This window comes from Nilaparvata lugens, chromosome X (genome assembly GCF_014356525.2).
Source record: "Nilaparvata lugens isolate BPH chromosome X, ASM1435652v1, whole genome shotgun sequence".
NCBI classification, from domain to species: Eukaryota; Metazoa; Arthropoda; class Insecta; order Hemiptera; family Delphacidae; genus Nilaparvata; species Nilaparvata lugens.
In genome coordinates this window covers 103,286,286-103,312,052 of record NC_052518.1, presented here as the reverse complement: position 1 = coordinate 103,312,052, position 25,767 = coordinate 103,286,286, and the positions used below count along the sequence as shown (strand labels likewise).

The following is a 25,767-nucleotide window of genomic DNA, read 5'->3' as shown; positions in this document are numbered from 1 at the left end:
ATCATCAAGCTATCAAAATGAAAAATTTTTCTCAGGAAATTTTTTTTTTATCATTACTTTATGAGATATGAGAGCCTAAAGTTTAAATTTTTGTGCCAGAACATTTCAAGTTCGGTGAAAGATAAAACCATGAGATTTCAAGGATAGATTCTTCATGGTATTGTTGATCTAATAAAACAAAAATTTTTTGAAAATATAAATTTTTAAGGTAGTGATTCAATTTACTAAAAATAACCAGAAATAACTTTTAGTTGAGTTATTTTTGGTAAATTGAATAACTTTGTCAAACATTTTTGTTTTACTAGATCAACAATACCATGAAGAATCCATCCTCTGAATCTCATGGATTTATATCTGACCGAATTTGAAATGTTCTGTCCCAAAAATTCAAACTTCAGGCGCTCATATCTCATAAAGTAATGATCGAAAAAAAATGTTTTCCTGAGAAAACTTTTTCATTTTGATAGCTTGATGATATACAAATCGAAAAACTTTGAAAACTATCACGAGTTGGAAGTTTATTTTTAGCCTTTGCACCGCCTTAACTGGTAGTTAACTAATAGTCTACTCTGTGATCATTTCATTTCAAAGTAGAATTTATTATTATTAACAGATTGTAGAACTTCAACCACAGCTGTTAAGCTACTGAAGTTATTTTTTTCCGTCATGATACTGTTCTATATAATAATTGTATTGTAATAATATTATAAAACATGTCAGTGTTGTGAATAATTTCAATTTCATTATGATTATTTGTGCTGTTCAAGGTGTTTCAAGATGAATGTAACTGGTTTCGACATTTGTTTCTGGAAACAATTATTTTCAATGTACTCTGGTCATCTCAAAAGTAAGTTGCACTATTATTTTATATCCGCGCAGTTGGCAGGAGACGTCTGGCATTCGCAGTGAACTTTTGTCTGGGTGTTGTGATAGCACTGTAAAATTCCTAAGAGGCCGCCATGACTTATTTGTCAGTTGCGATCCAACCACTATGGAGCTACCACTTACTCCTACCGCCGATTCCAAAGTATGCAGTATTATACGGTACGTTTTTTAACGAGAAAATATCTGGTGTGGTACACTCACAAAACTTTCCTTGCTCATTGAACTGCAAGCCTCATTCTTGAACGGCGAGAATAATTTAGGGGAATGACATAATGACGATTGGCGGCAACATATTTGAAACTACATATTTGTATATATAATTGTTTTCAGAGTACTTTTTCCTTTGTGTAAATTGTGAAATTCGATGATTTTTCAAAAGTCGTCAAAACAGCTGTTCTACAGAAAAATTGATAAAAATTGACTCAGGTCCCTTTCTGAAATAAGCTGTTCAGATGAAATAACTAGACTATGTGTTCTTTTTATAAACTGCTCTACCTACCTACCTCATGCACGAGAAGGAGTTTACAAAGTCCATTTCTCAAGGATAGGGTGGACCCCATTTGTTTCCCAGGAAAAAGACTCATGCCAGTTGATAGAGCTGATAAATAAGTATAGAGGGTATGAATTTGAAATAAATCGGTCTAGTCATTTTTGAGAAAATCGTGAAAAACTTGGTTTTATAGTAATTATCCGCCATTTTTTACGCCATCTTGAATTAAATTTTATTGAATTTCTTATTGTCGGGTCCTCATGGTATAAGGACCTTAAGTTTAAAATTTCAAGTCAATCGGTTAATTAGAAATGGAGTTATCGTGTTCACAGACATACACACACACATCAACACCCAAAAATCATGTTTTTGGACTCAGGGGACCTTGAAACGTATAGAAAACTTGAAATTGGGGTACCTTAATTTAACGTGAAAACGTTATGTTGAGGCCAATGGTTTCTCGTTGACACCAATCATTTATTGAAGGCAGAACAACACACGACGAACAACGAAGCGGCCGCCCATCCACTTCACGCATTCCGTGCATTGAAGGGTTTGGATGGAATGTTTTCTGACACCCACCATACTCCCGTGATCTCGCTCCAAGCGACTTTCATCTGATTCCACAGCTGAAACAACACCTTGGGGAAAGACGCTTTGCAAACAAAGGAAATCTCATACAAGAAGTTCCGACATGGCTAACCAGTTTGGCGGCAGAATAGTATGACACTGGATTAAAAAAACTTATACCACGATACCAAAAATTTATTGAAATTAAAGGAGATTATGTAGAAAAATAACTGATACATGTAGTCTCTCAAATATAACCTTTTAAGGTGCGTACAGATATACGCGCCGCGAACATGAGTAATTCGTCACCTTTACTCAGCTGATTATATCTGTATTTTTACAGAAACGGTAAGATACAGATATAAAAAGCTTGACATCAGTTGATTAAAAGTGAATTGCTCATGTTCGCGGCGCGTAAATCTGTAAGCTCCTTTAAACAAACTATGTACGTTATTATATTTTTTATTTAATAGTGCAACTTACTTTTGAGATAACCCACGTAATTTATTGTCTTTCAAAGTGTAGGGAGTGTAAGTAATGTAACTAACTCTGATGTTTGTTTTACAGATTCTGGAAGAATAGGCATAGCATCACAAGCTCTAGGAATCGCTCAGGCAGCTTTATAGATTGTGCTGTTGAGTATGCTGGTAAAAGAACAGCATTCGGCGCACCTATATCCAAGTTGCAAGCTATTCAGGTATTTTCCTCAAGTATCTCAAGTTTTTTTACAAGAAAATTTATTGGATAGAAATTACCTATCGATTGATACAGAGTGGCGCAGATGGTTTCAAAATTATTGTCAAAATGTCAATTTTGAAGGTTGGATTGAAACAAAGTGCTAAACGTTTAGTTACAATTGTAAGCGAATGGTGGGAAGAAGAGAAAAACTATAGCTTTCGGTTTTTATTTAACATAAAAAATTATTTATTTAATACGAATATTCGAATATGTAACGGTGCGATTCGGAAAACCAATGTAATTGAGATAAAGGAAAAATTACAACTATAACAAACAATCAAAATTTCTTATTATAATAATCAGATAATAATTTAAGGGCTACTCGCTTACTGATCTGTGGTCGTTCAGGTTTTTCAAAATAAAAACAAAATTATTATTTAGAATTATGGGTCTGAAAAGAAAAAAAAGTACAATTAACTATTATCTTACTTTACCTTGAAAATTGCCCCTTAGCCTGATCCTCAAAGGTCCGGTTAAACCACTCCCGGCTTTAAATAAAATAATATATAAAAAAAAACTTCTGCCAGCTGATTGAATCAAAGCACCAGCTTTCCATACAAGATTCAAATCCTGAAAACACAATTATGCAGGTTTAAACTGCCCGAACTGTGACAGCCTATAATAATTGAATTCTCAAGACAGAATCCTTCAGGTAAGCAATGCCTTAACTCAACAACTATACTTCACAAACGGTTCAAAGAATACGGGTCTCAAAAGAAAAATTCATGAAAATTTATGTGAAAAAACATGCAGCCTTGATTCACAGACCAAAAGTCAACTCACTCTTGTTTGTATAGTATGGAGCTTAAAACCATAATATATAGCCTTCACGAAACGTGATAAAACACACGTTTCATCTCTGTACATTGGAGATCTTCTTGCTTTATCAATTACATTTAATAATTAAATCCGCGACCAGATTACCAATTCACAAAATAATATTTCGATAAAATTGAATGGGTTTTGATGTCATGTATGACATAATGGGAGTTTATTAACAGAAAATTAGCCAAGTCAGTTTTTAAAAATGACATCCAACAAATGCCCTCCTACTCGAGCGACGTATTCTTGGAGTCATTCCGCATTGCCCGCTCAAGAATATCACCAGAAATTGATGTGATTTCGTTAAGAATTGCTGTCTTCAACTCCTGAATGGTCCAGGATTCGTTCATGTAAACCCTTGCTTTCAAATAGCCCCATAAGAATAAGTCACATTCTTTGAGGTCCGGCGGTGAGCGAGGGGACCAATGCAAATCTCCTCTATGGGAAATCAAACGGCAAGGGAACTATGTAAAGAAGGAAATACGTAATCAGATCTTACAGTGTGATGTATGAAATTTATTATAAATACCCAATAAATTCAAACAGCTGTTCATTAATTTGTTAAAGCAAGGGTATCACCTTATATTGTTACCAGTGAAAGCACGGTAATATCTCCAAATGTAATTTTTTTTAAGATTTCGTCTTGGAGACTCCAGGAGGGAGTATAAGACAAGTCATCCTTATGAATACTTGATTCCATACAGTACAGAATAGTCAAATAGTCGAAGTGAATGAATGAATACCAATCCATACGGAATAGTCAAGTGAACATATAGTCGATAATACAGCCCTATTCTAACTAGAAGTTCTGTGAACAGTAGACCTCATGTAGTAATCTCATCCACAAGTACCTGATTGTACCTTATAGAAATACAGCAATGGACTGGTTTCTCCACACATCTGTGTAATCACTTGTCAGCTGATTTATGATGAATAATTCTATAGTCTGATTTTTACTCTTATATTGGCGTATGAAGGAGGCTCCTTTTTCCTTATATATTATCCTTGAAATGCAAAATTTCCAAAAACCTTGTATATACGTCGACGCGCAATTAAAAAAGGAACATACCTGTCAAATTTCATGAAAATCTATGACCGTGTTTCGCCGTAAATGCGCAACATATACACATTTAAACATTTAAACATTTAAACATTTAAACATTTAAACATTTAAACATTTAAACATTTAAACATTTAAACATTTAAACATTTAAACATTTAAACATTTAAACATTTAACATTTAAACATTTAAACATTTAAACATTTAAACATTTAAACATTTAAACATTTAAACATTTAAACATTTAAACATTTAAACATTTAACATTTAAACATTTAAACATTTAAACATTAAACATTTAAACATTTAAACATTTAAACATTTAAACATTTAAACATTTAAACATTTAAACATTAAACATTTAAACATTTAAACATTTAAACATTTAAACATTTAACATTTAAACATTTAACATTTAAACATTTAAACATTTAAACATTTAAACATTTAAACATTTAACATTTAAACATTTAAACATTTAAACATTTAAACATTTAAACATTTAAACATTTAAACATTTAAACATTTAAACATTTAAACATTTAAACATTTAAACATTTAAACATTTAAACATTTAAACATTTAAACATTAAACATTAAACATTTAAACATTTAAACATTTAAACCATTTAAACATTTAAACATTTAAACATTTAACCATTTAAACATTTAAACATTTAAACATTATTTAAACATTTAAACCATTAAACATTTAAACATTTAAACATTTAACATTTAAACATTTAAACATTTAAACATTTAAACATTTAAACATTTAAACATTTAAACATTAAACATTTAAACATTAAACATTTAAACATTTAAACATTTAAACATTTAAACATTTAAACATTTACATTTAAACATTTAAACATTTAAACATTTAAACATTTAAACTTTAAACATTTAAACATTTAAACATTAAACATTTAAACATTTAAACATTTAAACATTTAAACATTTAAACATTTAAACATTTAAACATTTAAACATTTAAACATTTAAACATTTAAACATTTAACATTTAAACATTTAAACATTTAAACATTTAAACATTTAAACATTTAAACATTTAAACATTTAAACATTTAAACATTTAAACATTTAAACATTTAAACATTTAAACATTTAAACATTTAAACATTTAAACATTTAAACATTTAAACATTTAAACATAAACATTTAAACATTTAAACATTTAAACATTTAAACATTTAAACATTTAAACATTTAAACATTTAAATATTTAAACATTAAAACATTTAAACATTAAGAGAAATAATGCCAAACCGTCGAATTGAATCTTAGACCTCACTTCGCTCGGTCAATTACTCGTCATATTTTAATTCTTTGAAATTAATTCAATCTGAAAGGAACTCAATTAAACACAAGAACATCAATTAAATACTTTTTCAATTGGTTTTTAAATGTCTGGGTATTTTCAATTCTTTTCAGCATGAGCGGTAGCTTGTTATAGAATAATCTACCAGTATAGCTTGGTTTTTTCTCGAATAGTCTACTATTATGCCTCACCAAGTGATAGTCAGATCGGTTTCGCGTGTTGTAATCATGAACGTCAAGATTTTGGCTCAAATCATTTGCTCTTACGAATAAAATGACCTGATAGATGAACAAACCAGGCACTGTTAGTAGACCCAGTGACCTGAACAGTGGCCTGCAACAATCTAGCCTATTCGCTTCTCCTATACACCTAACATCTCTCTTTTGCATCTTGAATACTCTATCCATATTTTGTTTTGACGAGATACCCCACACTATGATGGCATACCTTATATGCGACAATAAGAGACCATGATAGGCTGTTATTAGTAGCTTTTTATCCTTGAGCCTTGCAAGCTGTCTCATGACAAATACTCCAGATGCTATTTTGGCACATAATTTTTCCATATAAGGAGTCCAAGTTAGTCGCCTATCTAATAAAATTGAACTCAAAAATTGAACCTGTTCTTTATCATCAAGTTGACAATCATTCACAAAAATGTTTATCCTCTATTATATATATTATATATTATAAATTCTATTATATTATATTATTATTCTATTATATTATTATATTATTATTCTATTCTATTATATTATATTTGTTCTTGAATTGGAGGTATTGACATTTCTTGCTATTTATTGTCAGCTTCAATAGATTCAAAAACTGTACAATGGACTGCACCCCTAAGTGGGCATTTATTTCAAGATTATCCAACACAGAACTGCTGAAAATAAGTGACGTATCGTCTGCAAATGAGAGAGCTCTACCATTTATCAGTTATTTGGGTAGTTGGTCAACATAAAGCAATTAAATAAATATGGTTAAATGCTCCTAATTTTAATTCTGATTGAAACCTTAAAGCTGGATTCACAGGCAAAAGTGACACTGAAACTGTAAAAATAATTCTCATCAGTTCTAATTAAACTATTCTAAATATTTATCCCATTATAAATTCTGGGATTTATATTTAGCCTACACTGTTCACTGCTTTATCGTTCGATTCTTTGGAAAATATTTTTGTCACAAGTAATAATTTTTTAATGGCTGTAAATATAAACTAGTTTTTCTGATGAAAGGAAATATTTTTCTAATTCATTTTTAATATTTACAGCATAAAATTGCAGACATGGCTCTGAAACTTGAGAGTGCAAGACTTCTCACATGGCGTGCCGCTTATTTGAAAGATTTGAAGCAGCCTTTCTCAAAAATAAGCACATGTTTTGTATTATTATAAAATTATTTGATTGTATGGTATGATAAGATATATTGTGGTATTTCTCCATAATAGAAAGAATAAGATGTTGATATTGTCAATAGGTACCACTTTAATTTAATCGAAAATTAATTCATATTACAGAACCAGGTTTCATGGTAACACCTACGACATCTTCAGCTGAACTTGTGATTGGAGTTATTATAAAAAATTTATTTTATTTTGTATCATTGCATTGTTAAGTGGTTCATAATATATTAATTTGGCAAAATGTTCTAGAAGTTGTTGTAAATTCATCCTCATAAACGTGAACCTAATCATTCATCATTTATAATATTATTAATATAATTTATTATATATATATATATATATATATATATATATTTTCAAACGATAATAATAATTATTATTTAAATAATTCCAGAGTACAAGATACTAAACGTTCTTGATTGATTGATTGAGTACTTTATTTATGTAGATTACAATATATACTGGCTTATACACTTATATCTGCATGGTGTATATGTATTATAATCTTTGTAACTTGTGAATCTCTATCTTGAGTTGCTGTCCACTGATATTTTATTGTATCTCTAGTAGAGTAGTCTTTTTGATGTATTTTTCGTTCGCAGTGTAGCTCTAGTAGAGTAAGCCATTAGCTGTATTGTTTTTTTGTTTCTTTGTTTTTTTTCTCATTGTATTTCTATAGTGGAGCAGAATGATAATACTGCATGCTTAGTTTTCTATTACTCTTAATTTTCACATATTTTGTATATTTTCACGCATAAATAAAGTCAAATTTATTATTATATACAATAGCTTACAATACAGCAAAATTATAGATGAATTTACATAATATAGACTAAGAAAATAATTATTGAACTGTATATGATATGAAAGAAACAATTTGTAATAACTTTAGATAAGTATATTGTTATGCATCTACATAAATTGGCGGAGCTTTGGACATATCGGTCTGCATGCATAATATGTCTATTTTTTTCTCAGTCTGTCTACTGCTGTGGGCGTTCGCCTTGAGGCTCAAATGAGCAAGCAGGCATCTTAATGAATTATTGTACTTTGAAAATTGAAAGTTCAATCTGGACGCTTTCACTCTCGCCGAGTTTGTAGGAATGAAAGTGTGGATGCCTAATTCACCCACTCTCGGTCCCATTCAGATTAATCGCATTATCATATGGGAGGATGAGACCTTAGGAGATATGAAACAGTTTAATGGTGAAACTAATAATAGATTGCGTATGAGAAATACGAGAAGAATAATCCTTTACTGACTAGAGTAGGCTGGACATCAATTTCAAAACTCTTTATGGCTCAGAAATCTAGATGACATCCGCCTCTATGAAGAGCTCAGAAACCGGCCCCAAAAGTAATGATAAAAAAATCCTGATAATTTTTTATAGCTTGATACTGTAGTATACAAATCGAAAAACTTAGAAAATAGCATTAGTAAAGCGTTTCACACAGCTTCAAGCTGAATGATTATTGTTACATATCATTGTTACAATCATATGTTTATGATTGTCATGATTATTGTTACATGACAATAAGATTGTCAATAAGATACCGATGTCTCCACATTAATCTTGTGTCATTAAATGCTTGTCAAAAAAGGAAATTTGGTAATTCAGTGGGGGTTTTACAATAATGTATTTATTAATAATTCACCAAAACAAAAAAACACATTTTAGTTTTGTTTAGATTGATGTAGTGGTATTCCTTCGTAACGGAAGTTGCCGATCACCATAAATCAGTGGTTGATATTGTAAGTAACGTGGGCAGCCCAGACTTGTTTATTCACACAAAACCTGTGTTCTGGGATTATTCTAAATGTGAGTCCATAATATCAAGCAAACAGTGTCATCTAACTATTCAATCCATTCTGATTGGAATAAAATATGATGAATAAACGTATATTCAATATTATGTTTCATCTACTTAGTCACAATATAATTTTACAAAATAATTGATTGAGAACTGAAAAGATATGGTACAATTAAATAAAGAGTAAAAACCTTACAGTTGTGTTGTGAGTGATGTTGTGGTACTTTTCCATAATGAAAACACAAATTTGAAATTGTCAACCACTTTTTATTTGACAATTTCAAATTTGTGTTTTCATCAAAGAGTAAAAAGCTCTCTTTGGCAGCCGGTATATGAAAAGTGGACTCAAATCCATTCAAGTGGATAGCATAACCTATAATTTTTATTCATTCATAACTCTACCTTCATTGTATTATCATTTATCTCATCATCATCACCTAGGCTTGAAATACTTCTAGAAAGTCGCCTTTGTAAAATAATAAATAAATAAATATTAAATTACTGATATTTTTTTATATAAATGAGAATAAGTCTTGAACATTCCAAAACAATTAAATTCTCATAGCTTATAGCTTGATGATATTTTTTAAAGTTGAATACTTACTTCTCAATATCAGAACCAAAGTGTTTAATGATTATTAAACACTTTGGTGCTGATATATTGAGATGGTGCTGATGCTATTTGAGAGACGTATCAATCATATTATAATTTGCAGCACTGGAAAGCAAACAAACAATATGAGAATAATTATTATTGTCGAAAGTCTGAAAAATGCATAGCTTCAACTTCGATCTTGACCATACATTTTCCCATAGTCATGATTTTTTTTTAGTATGGTAGATTTTTTGGGAGTAAAACCCGAATTAATTTATGAATGTGATTGACAACACGTCCAGCATTGACAATAGTTATACGAGGTAACCCAATATCCACTTCATTTGTAAGGCCTTCTCGTATTCTCATAAAAATTAAAAATCAAAGTATCCTTGTATCAAATTCATTTTATTTCTCGCACTTTTCACTCACTTGAAATGACATGGAACGTCGAACAAAGGGTACAGTACTTTGATCTTCAATTTATATGCATGGTAACCCAACTTACAATACATAAATAATAAAACACAACGTAATTGAACGAGGGTTATCGAGTTCTTACTTTTGACTGAAGGCTAAAATCGTTGTCCGACTGTATATTCTACAATAACTTTTAAACGATTTCATCAACCAGCTATATTCTTCAAAACTTTTTACAGATAAATCTCGTTACAGAAATTAACTCACTCTTTTGTACACTTTTTCAGGAGAATTGTTTTTTATTTATTATTTAGTCAGCTGGATTAAATGCATGAAATAATTTCCAAATTTTTTCTATTCATTTATAACAGCTGATGCTATTTGGGAGCTATCACACAGGCTGTCCTTTATGCTCTGACACATGATTCCAGCTGATTAATATACAGAATAATTTTATTTACAACTATTAAATTAACTTCATGTCTATTGTCTGTCTGCAACATACACGTAATTAATTATACTAATTGTGATAGCGGTTCTATGACGTTAGTATTATTTTAGGGATTTTGAATTTTAATTGAAAAATCACGTTTGGAAAAATAATTCATGCTGATTTTGATCTTAAAAAGCTCAATTATCATAATATGAGGAAATGAGACCTCAGGAGATATGAGACCGTTTTATGATGAAACTCATATTTCATTGGATATAAGAAATGATCCATTACCGACTAGAGTATCAATTAATGGCTGGACATCTATTTGGAACCTCTTTTTGGCTCGGAAATCTCGATCGTTTCCGACTCTATGAAGAACTTATTGAGAGTCACATTCTTCTATCAAACATATAATACTTTTTATAGCAAAATCAGGACAAAAATCAAGTAACTATGATAATTCTTATCTGGGTTAATAAATCTGGATCAAACAGTTATTAATTGAAAATTGATTTATTTGAATAATCAACAATATAAATGCATTGTTGAAAAAAATCTGTCAAATGAAAAGTATATTGAGTACTGTATACATTGTGCTATATTTGATTGTTATTGAACAGCAATAATATATGCAATATTGAAATCAGATACATATTATCACAATTCTTAGCGATTCAGTAATGAACAGTTCTTTGTTGAATATAGTAACACATGAGAAATTATAAAAAATAATATTAAATGTATATAGAATATAAAAACATGACTAATAATAAAAAATGAGCTCCGAATTTTTTTATATAATCCTCAAGAATAGAATCACACAATTCTCCAAATAAATGCTCTTTTGTACTTATTCAATCACAATCTTTATTTCTTTCTAAGGAACAATTCACCATATTCGTAGTTCTGTACTTTGGTATTATGATTGAATTTTTTATAATCTGCCAAACATAGTTTTATTGACAAGAAATTCTAGCTACTGCATTATATAAAATTGGAAATAATTCTTAGCGATTCAGTAATGAACAGTTCTTTGTTGAATATTATAATAAATAACATGACAAATTATAGAAAATAATATTAAATATATATATAGAATATAAAAACATGACTAATTATAAAAAATGAACCCCGAATTTTTTATATAATCCTCAAGAATAGAATCACACAATTCTCCAAATAAATGCTCTTTTGTACCTATTCAATCACAATCTATATTTCTTTCTAAGGAACACTTCACCATATTCGTAGTTCTGTACTTTGGTATTATGATTGATTTTTTATCTGCCAAACATAGTTTTATTGACAAGAAATTCTAGCTACTGCATTATATAAAATTAGAAATAAGTTCGTGACTTGATAATATCAGTTAACATTTATTACTACAATACAAATATATGTTACTTTTGTGAATAATATTATTCAACTTTTGATGTATTAAAATAAATAGGATGGCACAAAAAGAACGCAATTATTAAATGCGGTAACTAAGTTTTAAGAGAAACATGTAGGTAACAACGATCACGAAAAAACAATGTAGTTGTCCGTTTCTTGATAAGTGTTATCAGACTATCAAATATTATGAAGAAATTGTAGTTTACATTTCTTTATAATATTTGTAAAAGTTTCTTGATATTCTTATAAAAGATTTTAATCCGCCAAACATAGTTTTATTGACAAGAAATTCTAGCTACTGCATTATATAAAATTGGAAATAAGTTCGATGACTTGATAATATCAGTTAACATTTATTACTAAAATACAAATATATGTTACTTTTGTGAATAATATTATTCAACTTTTGTTGTATTAAAATAAATAGGATGGCACAAAAAGAACGCAATTATTAAATGCGGTAACTAAGTTTTAAGAGAAACATGTAGGTAACAACGATCACGAAAAAACAATGTAGTTGTCCGTTTCTTGATAAGTGATACAGACTAAGTGATATCATAAGTGATATTTTGAAGAAATTATAGTTTAAATTTCTTTATAATCTTTGTAAAAGTTTCTTGATATTCTTATAAAAGATCTTTCCATTTGAAAACAAGGAAATGAATAATTATAATCATACTACAAACTAATGCATCGCTCAATTACTACCACCTGAATACTCTATCACTGCTTGTTCCATAGGAGTTTCTGTAATACTTGTCATAGACCCTGGGACTATGAGACCGTGATTGGTACCTTAAACGTGATTTGTCCATAGACCAAATGCGTGAGTAGGTGGGAAAAATACTAGAGGTGTGACTGGGACGTCATAACTTGTGTGATTTCCCGAGCAATGCCAGCTGCGTTCTATATCGCCGCTGGTTTCATACGAGTCTCTGCGCATTAAACGCGATGATTGCATCAAGTATTTTCCGTTATTGTTATTATCACTGTTGTACTTGTTATGGACTCTGGGACTACGAGAGCGAGATCGGTACCTTGAACGTGACATGTAGGTGGGCGAAGGACTAGACGTGTGACTAGAACGTCTCAACTTGTGTGATTTCTCAAGCCTTCTTTCTACAGAGCGGGAACGCGATTGGGACCGGGAACGGGACCTGGAATCGAACCGGGAACGGGACCGGGATCGTGTTCGGCTGTGCTTATTTGATCTTTTATGCTTGAGCAAACGATTTCTTGACCTTGAACATGATCTAAACTTGTATTGAGGCGAATGAGATCTTGATGACCTTGAACGGTTTCCGGACCCGGATCGGGACCGGGTTTGGAACCGGGGACGGGACCTGGATCGGAACTGAGAAGAGGACCGGGATCGTGTTCGGCTGTGCTTATTTGATCTTTTATGCTTGATCGAAAGATTTCTTGACCTTGAACGTGATCTAAACTTGTATTGAGGCGAATGAGATCTTGATGACCTTGAACGGGTTCTGGACCGGGATCGGGAACGGGATTGTGTTCGGCTGTGCTTATTTGATCTTTTATGCTTGAGCAAACGATTTCTTGACCTTGAACGTGATCTAAACTTGTATTGAGGCGAATGAGATCTTGATGACCTTGAACGGTTTCTGGGCCGGGATCGGGACCGGGACCGGGTTTGGAACCGGGGACGGGACCTGGATCGGAACTGAGAAGAGGACCGGGATCGTGTTCGGCTGTGCTTATTTGATCTTTTATGCTTGAGCAAACGATTTCTTGACCTTGAACGTGATCTAAACTTGTATTGAGGCGAATGAGATCTTGATGACCTTGAACGGTTTCTGGGCCGGGATCGGGACCGGGACCGGGTTTGGAACCGGGGACGGGACCTGGATCGGAGCCGGGATTGTGTTCGGCTGTGCTTATTTGATCTTTTATGCTTGAGCGAACGATTTCTTGACCTTGAACGTGATCTAAACTTGTATTGAGGCGAATGAGATCTTGATGACCTTGAACGGGTTCTGGACCGGGATCGGGACCAGGAACGGGATTGTGTTCGGCTGTGCTTATTTGATCTTTTATGCTTGATCGAACGATTTCTTGACCTTGAATGTGATCTAAACTTGTATTGAGGCGAATGAGATCTTGATGACCTTGAACGGGTTCTGGACCGGGATCGGGACCGGGATTGTGTTCGGCTGTGCTTATTTGATCTTTTATGCTTGAGCGAACGATTTCTTGACATTGAACGTGATCTTAACTTGTATTGAGGCGAATGAGGTCTTGATGACTTTGACCAGGTTCCAGACCAGGATCGTGTTCGGCTGTGCTTATTTGATCGATTATGCTTGAGCAAACGATTTCTTGACCTTAAATGTGATCTCAACTTCAACTGAGGTGAATGAGATCTTGATAACCTTGACCATCTACTACTTTGGTGCTTTTCAACATGTCTCCTAGCCGAGGGAGAGACTCCTGAGTTGAGAGCATTGCTACCCGAGATCTGTCCACAGGCTTCCTGATGCTTTTTTTTAATTTCCCCCATTTTCTTCTCCAATTCTTCAGCATTCACCTTTGCCCGTTGGTAGAGCCGTAGAATTCGTTTGCACACATCGACAATGTGGTCTTCGGAAATGCCAAACAGTCCAAACCAGGGCGGCTGCTTCGGCAAGGGGATGCGCAGCTTGCGGGCTGACAGGTAGATGCATGCACACGCCACCGTTTCTGGATCGTATCTCATAAACACATCACTTCTCAGAGAGTCGTTCATGTAGTTCCATGACAGCTGTATAATCGGTTGAGGCTTTTCGTATCCTAATACTTGCAGGTACATAACAATAATCTTATGAGGATTCTTGACATGCACACAGTATCCAAGCTCTTCCAGAACTCTGCGCTCAGTCATGATGACTTGTTTTTCCAAGATGATGTAGTGGTAATTTAATTGCATCGGCTGGAGAGTTTTTTGACTCTTGATTTGTTCAATATGATGGAACACACTCATTACGTCCCTTATTCGTCTAGGAGAATCTTCGACTTTTGAAGCCAGAAACAAGCAAGCCATAGCAGTGGTTTCCATGGGGTAACGCATAAAAGACTTTGAATAATAAAATCTTTGAAAAAGGATTTGACCAGTTGCCATTGCAACCTGAGGTAATCTCAATAGTATTCCACCAGTTTGAATCATTTCACATCCGAGAATTCTAAGATCAGTTTCAGTTTCTGAGTCCAAGCCATCTAATTTCGATGGAGTGAGCGATAGCTTGGATTCAGGTAGTAAACAATTGTTCAGTGACATCACTATTTTCCCATAAGGTTTGGTCACTGTCTTGCTATGTGAAACATTATTTTCCGGTTTCTGGGAATCCATAATGATTTCAAGAAGGAATCTTAATAGGCAGTCCTGGAAAGCAAACAAAAAATATGAAATTAATAATTGTGAAGCGGAAGTCCATATTATGATGAAAATGAATAAAAACTGATGTGTGTCTGTAAGTCTGTCCGTATGTTCTACAATAACTTTAAACGATTTGATCAATCAACTTCAAATGTTGAACTCACTCTTGGAACCTTTTTATAGATTCATTGGTCAACGAAATTAACTCACAACTCACATAAACTCCTTTGTCCTTTTTCAGGATATAAGATTTGTTTTTGTGATTTATCATTTAGTCAGCTGGATTAAATGCATGCAATAATTTCCACAATTTTTCAATTCATCTATAACAGTTGATGTAATTTGGGAGCTATCACACAGGCTGTCCTTTATGTGCTGACACATGATTTTAGCTGAATAATATACAGCAGAATTTAGAAATGTTTGAATAATTCGCTTCTTTTAATGACTGTCTGCCTGTCTATTGTATGTCTGTAACATATTTATTTATTTATAAATTGATAGATACAATATCATTCTCAATTATGAATGATTGGGAGAGGAGCAACAGGCTTATGGCTGTGCAAAGGCTAAAGATAAACTTTATACTTGTGATATTTTTCAAAGATTTTCCATTTGTATATCATCAAGCTATTAAAATTAAAAAGTTTTCACTGGACATTTTTTTTCTGATCATTATTTTTTGAGATATGAGCGCCTAAAGATTAAATTTTTGGGACAGAACATTTCAAATTCGGTAAGAGATAAATCCATGAGATTAAGAGGATAGATTCTTCATGGTATTGTTGATCTAGTAAACAAAAGTTTTCTGAAAATATCAATTTTTAAGATAGTTATTCAATTTACTAAAAATAACCAGAGATAACTTTTAGTTGAGATATTTTTGGTAAATTGAATAACTTTTTCAAAAATGGATATTTTCAGAAAATTGTTGTCTAACTAGATCAACAATACCATGAAGAATCCATCCTCTAAATCTCATGGAATTATCTCTTACCGAATTTGAAATGTTCTGTCCCAAAAATTCAAACTTCAGGCGCTCATATCTCAAAAAGTAATGATCAGAAAAAAAATGTTTCCCTGAGAAAACTTTTTCATTTTTATGGCTTGATGATATACAAAACGAGAAACTTAGAAAAATATCACGAGTAGAAAGTTTATTTCTAGCCTTTGCACAGCCTTAAAGCCCAAAACGTGTCCTTTCCCAAATTTAGATAGGAAATGTCCAAAAATAGGTAAAGTTTACACTTCATGATTTTTGTTCAATTTTATTCATATGCGTAATTAATAATATTTGTGATAACAGTTGCTATGAAGTTAGTATTATTAGTTTAGGGATTTTGAATTTTGATTAACATCACGGTTGAAAAAATAATGCATGCTGATTCCGATCTTATAAAGTTCAATTATCATATGAGAGGATGAGTTCTCAGGAGATATGAAACAGTTCAATGATGAAACTTATTATCTGATTGGATATAAGAAATGATTCCTTACCGACTAGAGCATCAATTAACATCTATTTGGAACCTCATTGTGGCTCGGAAATCTGGATCGCATCTGCCTCCATGAAGTACTATTTGAGAGATGCATCAACTTATAATATTCAGTCCTGGAAAGCAAGCAGACAATATGAAAATAATTAGTTGAAAACAAATCCCATAGTAACCTTTTTTAAATAAAATACAAGAACAAATAATTTCGTATTTTCAAGTTTTCTTAATATAATGTGATTGGCAAATCACAAGCGAGACGGATAGGGCAAGTTTTAAAGGCAAAACATAAAATGGGATAGGCAATGAATGCTCAAACAAGGGTATAGGGGGAATAATTTGGAATACAATTTTTGACCCCGCAGTTCTGTTTAGGGTGGTAAACATATCAAAAGACCCCACCCCTTGTGCTAAGGGTAAAGGTTCAATTTTTTGATTTCTGGCACATATTTTGGAAACTATGCGTCTTACAGACATGACTATTCTATACAAAATATAATCTTACATAATATCCTACAATATTCATCTCACAACTTTTACTAAGTCTTCTAAAGTTATTGAGATATCTGCCCTTGAAGGTGACATTTTAAAAAATCACGTTTGCTTCCATTTTTTTGCTATTCTTGCAGTTATAACTTTTTAAAAATGAATGAAAAAAATGCATGCTGATTTTGATGTTATAGAACTCAATTTTTTTGTCAAAATTATTTATTACATATTCTTCAAGAATAGTAATTATTGTCAATAATAAACAAATATATATATAATACATTTTTTTATGTATTCACAATTATATTTTTTCACTGCCAGTCTGAGTGTGTTGTTTCAATAAATTCACATACTTCGTACATGGGCCTTCCTTTGAGAAACTCACTAAGTATTTTTTCAATGTCACACAATCCAGCCTCTTTATAATCTCCTGTAGGTGATTCCAAAGTTTTCTGCCCAATTCCTCTTCGAAGGTGGAAATAAATTTGAAGTTGCATTTGTTCAAATGCTAATTAATGCTAATTATTACTAGTAGTTCTGTGAACAGTAGACCTCACGCAGTATTCTCACCCAAAAGTACCTGATGTCAACTGTTTTAAATGTTAACAACATCAGTTCACGTTTGAATTTGTATTCCATAATTTATTAATATTTATGTTAATTTAAACAATGAAACGAATATATTTCTATTTCAGAATTTATATAATATTCATCCAGTTCCGTGATAATCTTTCCATCTAATGAAAATTAATTTTTTTTCAATTAAATATATTATAATTTCTTCAGCATTATTTAGTTTTGATTATTTTTAATCACCTATTAAATTAGTTTTTTCGAATGTGGGAATATTGATACTGATGGACACGCATAATAATACCATGACTGCAAAACAAAATATTGAAACCAAAGACCTTAAAGCTGCGATTAGACCAAATTTATTAACAAAATGTTAATAACTCAATCCTTATAGATTATATTAGATTGAACATAACTTATCATACACATGATGAACATGTGTGTTTGTCAACTTGCGTTCAATCTAATAGAATCTATAGGGATTAAGTTATTAACATTTTGTAAATAACTTTGGTGTAAACCCAGCTTAAAGATGCATACCTCTTCAAGGTCTTTGATTGAAACTATAGACCTTATACAAATAAAGTAATAGACTGGCTTATCCACACATCTGTGTAATCACTTGTCAGCTGATTTATGATGAATAATTCTATAGTCTGATTTTTACTCTAATATTGGTATATGAAGGAGGCTCCTTTTTCCTTTTATATTATCCTTGAAATGCAAAATTTCCAAAAACCTTGTATATACGTCGACGCGCAATTTAAAAAGGATCATACCTGTCAAATTTCATGAAAATCTATTACCGCGTTTCGCTGTAAATGCGCAACATATAAACATTAAGAGAAATGCCAAACCGTCGACTTGAATCTTAGACCTCACTTCGCTCGGTCAATTAAACGAAAATCCCAATTAAATGGTGTAAATCACCCCGAAGACTTCTGCTACTGCAAATATTGACAACAGGGTAAACAACTAGATGGAATTTCCGATGAGCGCTACTATACAAAAATTATTTGTCAGCCCGGGAATCAAACCCAGTACCTCCTAATTGTCGGTCAGGAATAATTTCTCTTACACCAAACTGACAATCTCTGGATAGCAGCGCTCATTTTATACAAAGCCATAGCGGCCGGCCAGTCTACAGATGGAAATGTTTTTTCTCTTCGAAGATTGCGGTCCTGTGCCTTGGGAGTACATAGTTGTCTGCCTGCCGAGTGACGTATTTATGTACATCTGGGCCTCTCTGGAGATTTAGTCGGCTAACATGGGTGATGACTCCCATGATGTAGATGTTGGTCACCGTCATGATGCCCAGATGATGGAAGGCATCTCGACATGTCTCTCTTTGTTTGAGACTTGCCAGCACTCTTATAGCACTCTTTGTTATCTTTCAATTATCATATGAAATAATGAGATCTGAGACCGTTTGATAAAGAAACTTATATTTAATTGGATATAAGAAATGATCCCTTACCGATTAGAGTATCAATTATTTTATCGACTGGACATCTATTTGGAACATCTTTGTGGATCTTCTTTGGTAAATCTTTGTACTATTTGAGAGACGCATCAACTTAATAATATGCACTCCTGGAAATCAAACAAACAATATGGAAATAATTTAAAAAAATCTACTTTGTGAAAATAATTGAGGACTGAAAATTATGTGAAGTGAACAACTACAAGACTTAACCTATTTCGGACTATGTGTAACCTTATCCAAATTTGGGAGAGGAATAGCACAAGGTTACCTTATCTGTTCTCTCCCAATCATTTTGATGATTTACTTATTGTATGTATCAATAAAGAATAAAGAATAAAAGCTGGATATTATTATTATTATTATTATATTATTATTATTATATTATAATTAGTTAAAAACAAATCCCATAGTACCCTTTTGGAAAAACTTTTTTAAATATAGTACAAAAACAATAAGTTCAATCAATTTTTAAGTTTTCTTAAAATATTGTGTATGGCAATACGTGGCATCAAATCAAAATTTTTATTCACAATACAAACAGTTGAGGGTCCTGCCAAACCCAAAGGTTTTTCGGCGGGTGCCCAGTTACAGAAAAAATGAGTTACAAAAGATAAATAAACTTGGACAAAATAAATATTACACTTCAAAGATTTTGAGTAAAAAATGAAAGAAAAATAATACAAAATGCAAAAATGAAATAAGAAATATACATCAGATTTTGATATAGAATTAATAAAAAAATGGAAAAATAAAAATTTATTAGAAAGGGATGAAATAAAAAGGAAAAGGGAAAAATTGTTTTACACAAGTAATAGTACATTTTTATCGTTGAGGCAGTAATCTATAAATAAGCACAAAGCAATGTTATTATAAGAGCACTTTATTATATATGTTGTCAAGTCATTACAGAACACACACATATACACACACACACACACAAACACACACACACACACAAACACACACACACACACACACACACACACACACACACACACACACACACACACAAAACTACTGTGTCACTGTGTCAACATCATCTGACAGTGTCAATATATATATAAGCACTATTTATAAAGAAACCTTAATTTTTTTGCTATTCCTTCTTGCTCTTATAACTTCTTAAAAATGACTGCTGATTTTGATTATATAGAGCTAAATTATCATAAGAGAGGATGAGACCTCAAGAGATCTGAGACCGTTTAATAATGAAACTTATATTTAATTGGATATAAGAAATGATCTCTTACCGACTAGAGTCTAACGTCTGGACATCTATTAGGAACTTCTTTTTGGCTCGGAAATCTGGATCGCTTCTGCTTCTATGAAGTATTATTTAAGAGACGAATTCTTCTATCAACGTATAATATGCAGTACTGGAAAGCAAGAAAGCAATATGAAAATATTATAGTTTGTTGAAAGTATATGTTATGGTGAAAATAAGTAAATTCGGTCTTGGCCGTAAAATATTCACATTATCATGATGTTTTTATATTGTAAGCTAAATTTGTTGGGAATAAAACCAGACTTTATTCGAATTCATTCATTAATGTGAATGGAAACAGGTGGCAGGATTGAACATATTTAATCGGTAAGGGCTACTAGTATTTACATAAAAAAGAGACAACACTCTTCTCCTATCTTTCTCTACTGAGATTATAAGGTAGATGATCTCACTGTATTCTAATATGCAGTATTTACAATCAACACTAGGTAGGTCTAATAGGAGAATGAGACATTTGAAGATATGAATAGTTCAATGGTGAGATGTAAATTTGATTGGTTATAAGAAATAATTCCTTACCGACTAGAGTATCAATTAACGACTGGACATCTATTTAGAACCTCTTTGTGGATCTTCTTTGGTAAATCTTTGTACTATTTGAGAGACGCATAAACTTATAATATGCACTCCTGTAAATTAAAAAGACAATATTAAAATAATTGGTTAATAACCAATCCCATATAGTCCAGTCAAGGAAAGGTTATAGAAGGAAAAGTTGGGAAGACAATTTTTGACCCCGCAGTTCTGTTTAGGGTAGGAAGGAGGTAAACTTATCGAAAGTCGCCACCCCTACCCCCTGTCCTAAGGGGGTGGGGGTGGTTCAAAGGTACCATTTTTTGGTTTCTCGCATGAAACTCAAAAACTATGTATCTTAAGGACTTGACTGTCATATAACACAGGGTAAAACCTATCTCAATGGGGGCATGGGACGGTCAAGCTAGAACAATACAACTGCGAGACCCTTAGGCAGGTAGATTTAGCACATTTTCGACCCTTGTGCAATGAAGCGTATGCCCCCATCCTGTTGAGTTTAGTGACGTCATTCCACACTTAGACTTTTACTGCGGGATTCCCATTTCCCTGTTCTGTAAAGGTTCATCAAAGTTATAATTTCCAACTATTAGACAGTGTATACTCTGTAGCTCTTGGTGTAATATGGAGTTTTTGCAGAGCTTATCAAGATGCGACAAAGATCTAAACCGAGAAGGCATATACCAGTTTTTATTGATGTACAATCGAATTGCTAATCAAAGGATATTATGTTTGTCGTGTGGTGAAAACCAAACCCTGCAATTAAATGGTGTTTCACGCAACAAATAATTTTAGTATAATATAACGATTTTTTAACTCATATCAGGTTGTAATTAAAAATTACACATTCATTTTTGTAACTCATATCGTATGTACATATTGTTTCAAAACAGAATTTTCAAGTCATTCTTATTGAATTTAGAAAAATAGTTGAATTCCATCATTATAGATCACAATTTTCAGTCTATTCTATTGTTATCAAAGAACTAATTTCCTTGAGCTAATTGATATTTTTTAAACGATACATATTATGTCGAGTTGTAAGTTGCGGTCCAGAGTGGTGGATTATGAAAAAATATTTTATGCTGCTAAACCTATTTGGATGGGGGCATTAAGAGATCTATTGTCTGATATTGGTTGAGCATTGACATGGGTTGAAAGTTAATGTTTCCCATTCAACCAACGTTGAAGGAGGGGTATTGTTCACTCTTGACCGTTCCATGCCCCCATCCAGATAGGTTTTACCCTATAACACATTATAGCTTACATAATTTCCTGCAATATTCATTCTACAACTTTTTTTATAACTCCTCTAGTTTTTGAGATATACGCTCTTGAAGGTGTGACATTTTTGAAAAAAACACGTTTGCCATAAATTTTTCTCTATTTTTGTTCTTATATCTTATTGAAAATCAACGGGAAAAATCCATGCTGATTATGAGCTTAGAAGGCATTAAATTCTCTTCAATTTGATGTATAATTTTACGCTTTTACGAATTTCTCTATACCTTTTGTAACAGCTCTAGTGTTGAGTGTGAAATCTTCATGTTTACAACAATAGACCAATTGACAAAGGAATTTGGAGGGAATGTTTTAAACAAAATTATTTTTGTTTACAGCAATGAAAATTTCTCCCCCTACATTGAAGCTGCTATAACAATGGAAGGAAAACTTGGAATAGTGAAATAATACATCATTTCAAAGAGAATTCAATGCTCTACAAATCTATGCTAAGCATCAGTTTTTATGTTTCCCTGAAAGAGCAAAACATTGGATAAAAACCTGTTATTTTAACAATTTCACACCTTCAAGGGCGAATATCTTGGGAACTGTTGGGAATATCACAAAATTCCACAAAACAAAAAGTGTAGAGAATTTATCAAACGTTTTTTTTTTTTGAATAGTTAATTATGTCGGTTGAACGCATTGTTCTCAAGATATGCGGGTGGAAGCAAAACGCTGAGAAATTCAACTTTTGAACCACCCTCATCCCCTTAGCTCATGAGTTAAGAATGGGGACTTTTGATACGTTCTCCTCCTAACTAGTCTAAACAAAGCTGCAAAGTCAAAAATTTTGTTTAAAACATTCCCTCCAAATTCCTTTGTCAATTGGTCTATTGTTGAAAAATGGAGATGTCACACTCAACACTAAAGCTGCTGCAAAAGGTGTAGAGAAATTCGTAAAAGCGTGAAATTATACATCAAATTGAAGAGAATTGAATGCCTTATAAGCTCATAATCAGCATGGATGATTTACCCGTTGATTTTTAAAAAAGGTATAAGAACAAAAATACAAAACAAAATTGGTGGCAAACGTGTTTTTTTCAAAAATGTCACACCTTCAAGAGCGGATATCTCAAAAACTGGAGGAGATAAAACAGTTGTAGAATGAATATTGCAGGGAATTATGTAAGATTTAATTTGTTATATGACAGTCAAGTCCTTAAGATACATAGTTTTTGAGTTTCATGCGAGAAACCAAAAAATGGTACCTTTGAACCACCCCCACCCTCTTAGCACAGGGGGTAGAGTTGGGGACTTTTGATATTTTTACCTCCTTACTACCCTAAACAGAACTGCGGGGTCAAAAATTGTCTTTCCAACTTATCCCTCTATACCCTTTTTTGAGCATTTATTGCCTGGACTAATAGCACCTTACACAATTTAGTTACACTGTATTATTTATTCAATTGCATTTGTTATGTTGAGGTTGAGTGGTAGAAAGGACTAACTCTGCCTAATAAAGAATTTTTTCATTATTCACCTTTTTTAAAACACTTTTTTAATAATAATACAAATACAACTAGTTTCGTAAAAATTCGACTGAGTCACTGTCAATATTGTAGAACCGTTTCATGATTAAATAAAAACACACATATGTTGTCAAATTCCACACAGTTTTTTTCATGAAAATCAACTTGAAAATGTGACCTGTGTGGTCACGAAACCATGGTACTGTACCGAATAAAACTGTGTACAATTTGACAACATATGTGTGTTTTTATTCAACTAGTTTCGTTTTAAACCCATTTTCAAGTTTTATTAAAATATTGTGAATGGCAAAACGTGGCAGCACTATTTACAATAAAAAACCTTAATTTTTTTCTATTCCTTCTTGCTCTTCTAACTGTTTAAAAATGAATGCTGATTTTGATTATATAGAGCTCAATTATTATATGAGAGGATGATATGGACCTCTGGAGATATGAATCAGTTTTAATGGTGAAACTTATATTTGATTGGATATGTGGTATGATCCCTTACCGACTAGAGTATCAATTAATGGCTGGACATCTATTTGGAACCTCTTGGTGGCTCGAAGATCTGGATCACATCCGCCTCTATGAAGAACTATTTGAGAGACGCATTCTTCTATCAACATATAATATGCAGACCTGGAAAGAAATAGAGCAATTTTAAAATAATTGTTTGCTGGAAGTCTGAAAAATAAGTAGCTTCAACTTCGATCTTGACCTTACAATATTCCCATGATCATGATTATTTTAATATTAATAATAATAATAATAATAATACTTTTTTCTTAACAATAGTATAGCAAAACAATGTAGGCCTATACAGTTGAAAATACAGAAAATATATGTCATCAAATAAAATCACTAAATTACATTCTACAATATTCATGAAATTTGCAAATGCATAATCATTTTTCTCACTCTAACAAGAATTTGTCTACATCATAAAAAGTCTTCTTACAAAGAAGGTAGTTATCCTATTGTATGGTGCGTTTGTTGGGAATAAAATCCGACTTGATTTGAATTTATTCATTAAGGCTGTTTGGTACAACTTTATATTTTCATTTACATTGGATAATCTTTTTCAATATAATTGTTAAGATCATTATAAGAGTGAGAAAAAATGGCAAATGAAATTTTTAAGTGGTCTAATAAGCGAGTTATGGTCGTTAAAGTTCCAACTCCGTTTTCTTTCCAGATCATAAACGGTTTCGACTATATTAACAGAACTTCTCTTAAAAATTCAAAAAATGTATCTTTTCAAACTAAAACATTTTATTCCCCATATCGTTCATAAATAAAAAATAGCATTTTTTGTAAATTCGATAACTTGTTTATTTTGACATAAATCGCGTATCACAATAAATGCATATTAGAACAAAGCCATAAATGTATTAAAAAAAAACTCCAATGGAAAATTCGAAACCGTTTATGATCTGGAAATAAAACGGAGTTAGCACTTTCAACAACCCATAACTCGCTTATTAGACCACTTAAAAATTTCAGTTGCCACTTTTTCTCACTCTTATAATGATCTTAACAGTTATATTGGAAAAGATTATCCAATTCAAATAAAAAAAGTGTACCAAACAGCAGCCTGAATGTGATTGGCAACAAGTGGAAGCATTGACAATGACGTAGCTCCCGAGTAGCATCAGAGGCAAGACGGATAGTGCAAGGTTTAAAGCCCGGTTCAGACGCTCAAGTTTAGCTTCAGTCTTTTGCTCAAGCAAAAGTCGGAACATGTGAGTCGTTGCGTCTGGACGGTAAAACGGATCGGTCGGTCTTCAAGCTTAAGTCGTCAAACTTG

The 25,767-nt window shown here is 32.1% G+C and overlaps 2 protein-coding genes across 2 annotated transcripts; one reads left to right on the top strand and one right to left on the bottom strand.

Annotated features, from left to right (window-relative positions):
• Positions 1-991: 991 nt before the first annotated feature.
• LOC111049297 (short-chain specific acyl-CoA dehydrogenase, mitochondrial-like) lies at positions 992-7,328 on the top strand. Its single transcript, XM_039442174.1, has 3 exons — positions 992-1,044; positions 2,513-2,642; positions 7,182-7,328. Exons 1-3 carry the CDS (start codon positions 992-994, stop codon positions 7,302-7,304), a joined length of 306 nt encoding a protein of 101 aa, XP_039298108.1. The 3' UTR covers positions 7,305-7,328.
• Positions 7,329-13,090: 5,762 nt separating this feature from the next.
• Positions 13,091-24,592, bottom strand: LOC120354729 (cyclin-L1-like). The gene is made up of 7 exons (XM_039442173.1): positions 24,469-24,592; positions 21,193-21,302; positions 20,639-20,764; positions 19,380-19,495; positions 16,842-16,956; positions 13,585-15,350; positions 13,091-13,514 (listed from the first exon to the last, which is right to left on the bottom strand). Exons 6-7 carry the CDS (start codon positions 15,315-15,317, stop codon positions 13,091-13,093), a joined length of 2,157 nt encoding a protein of 718 aa, XP_039298107.1. The 5' UTR covers positions 15,318-15,350; positions 16,842-16,956; positions 19,380-19,495; positions 20,639-20,764; positions 21,193-21,302; positions 24,469-24,592.
• Between the last annotated feature and the right edge of the window lie 1,175 nt (positions 24,593-25,767).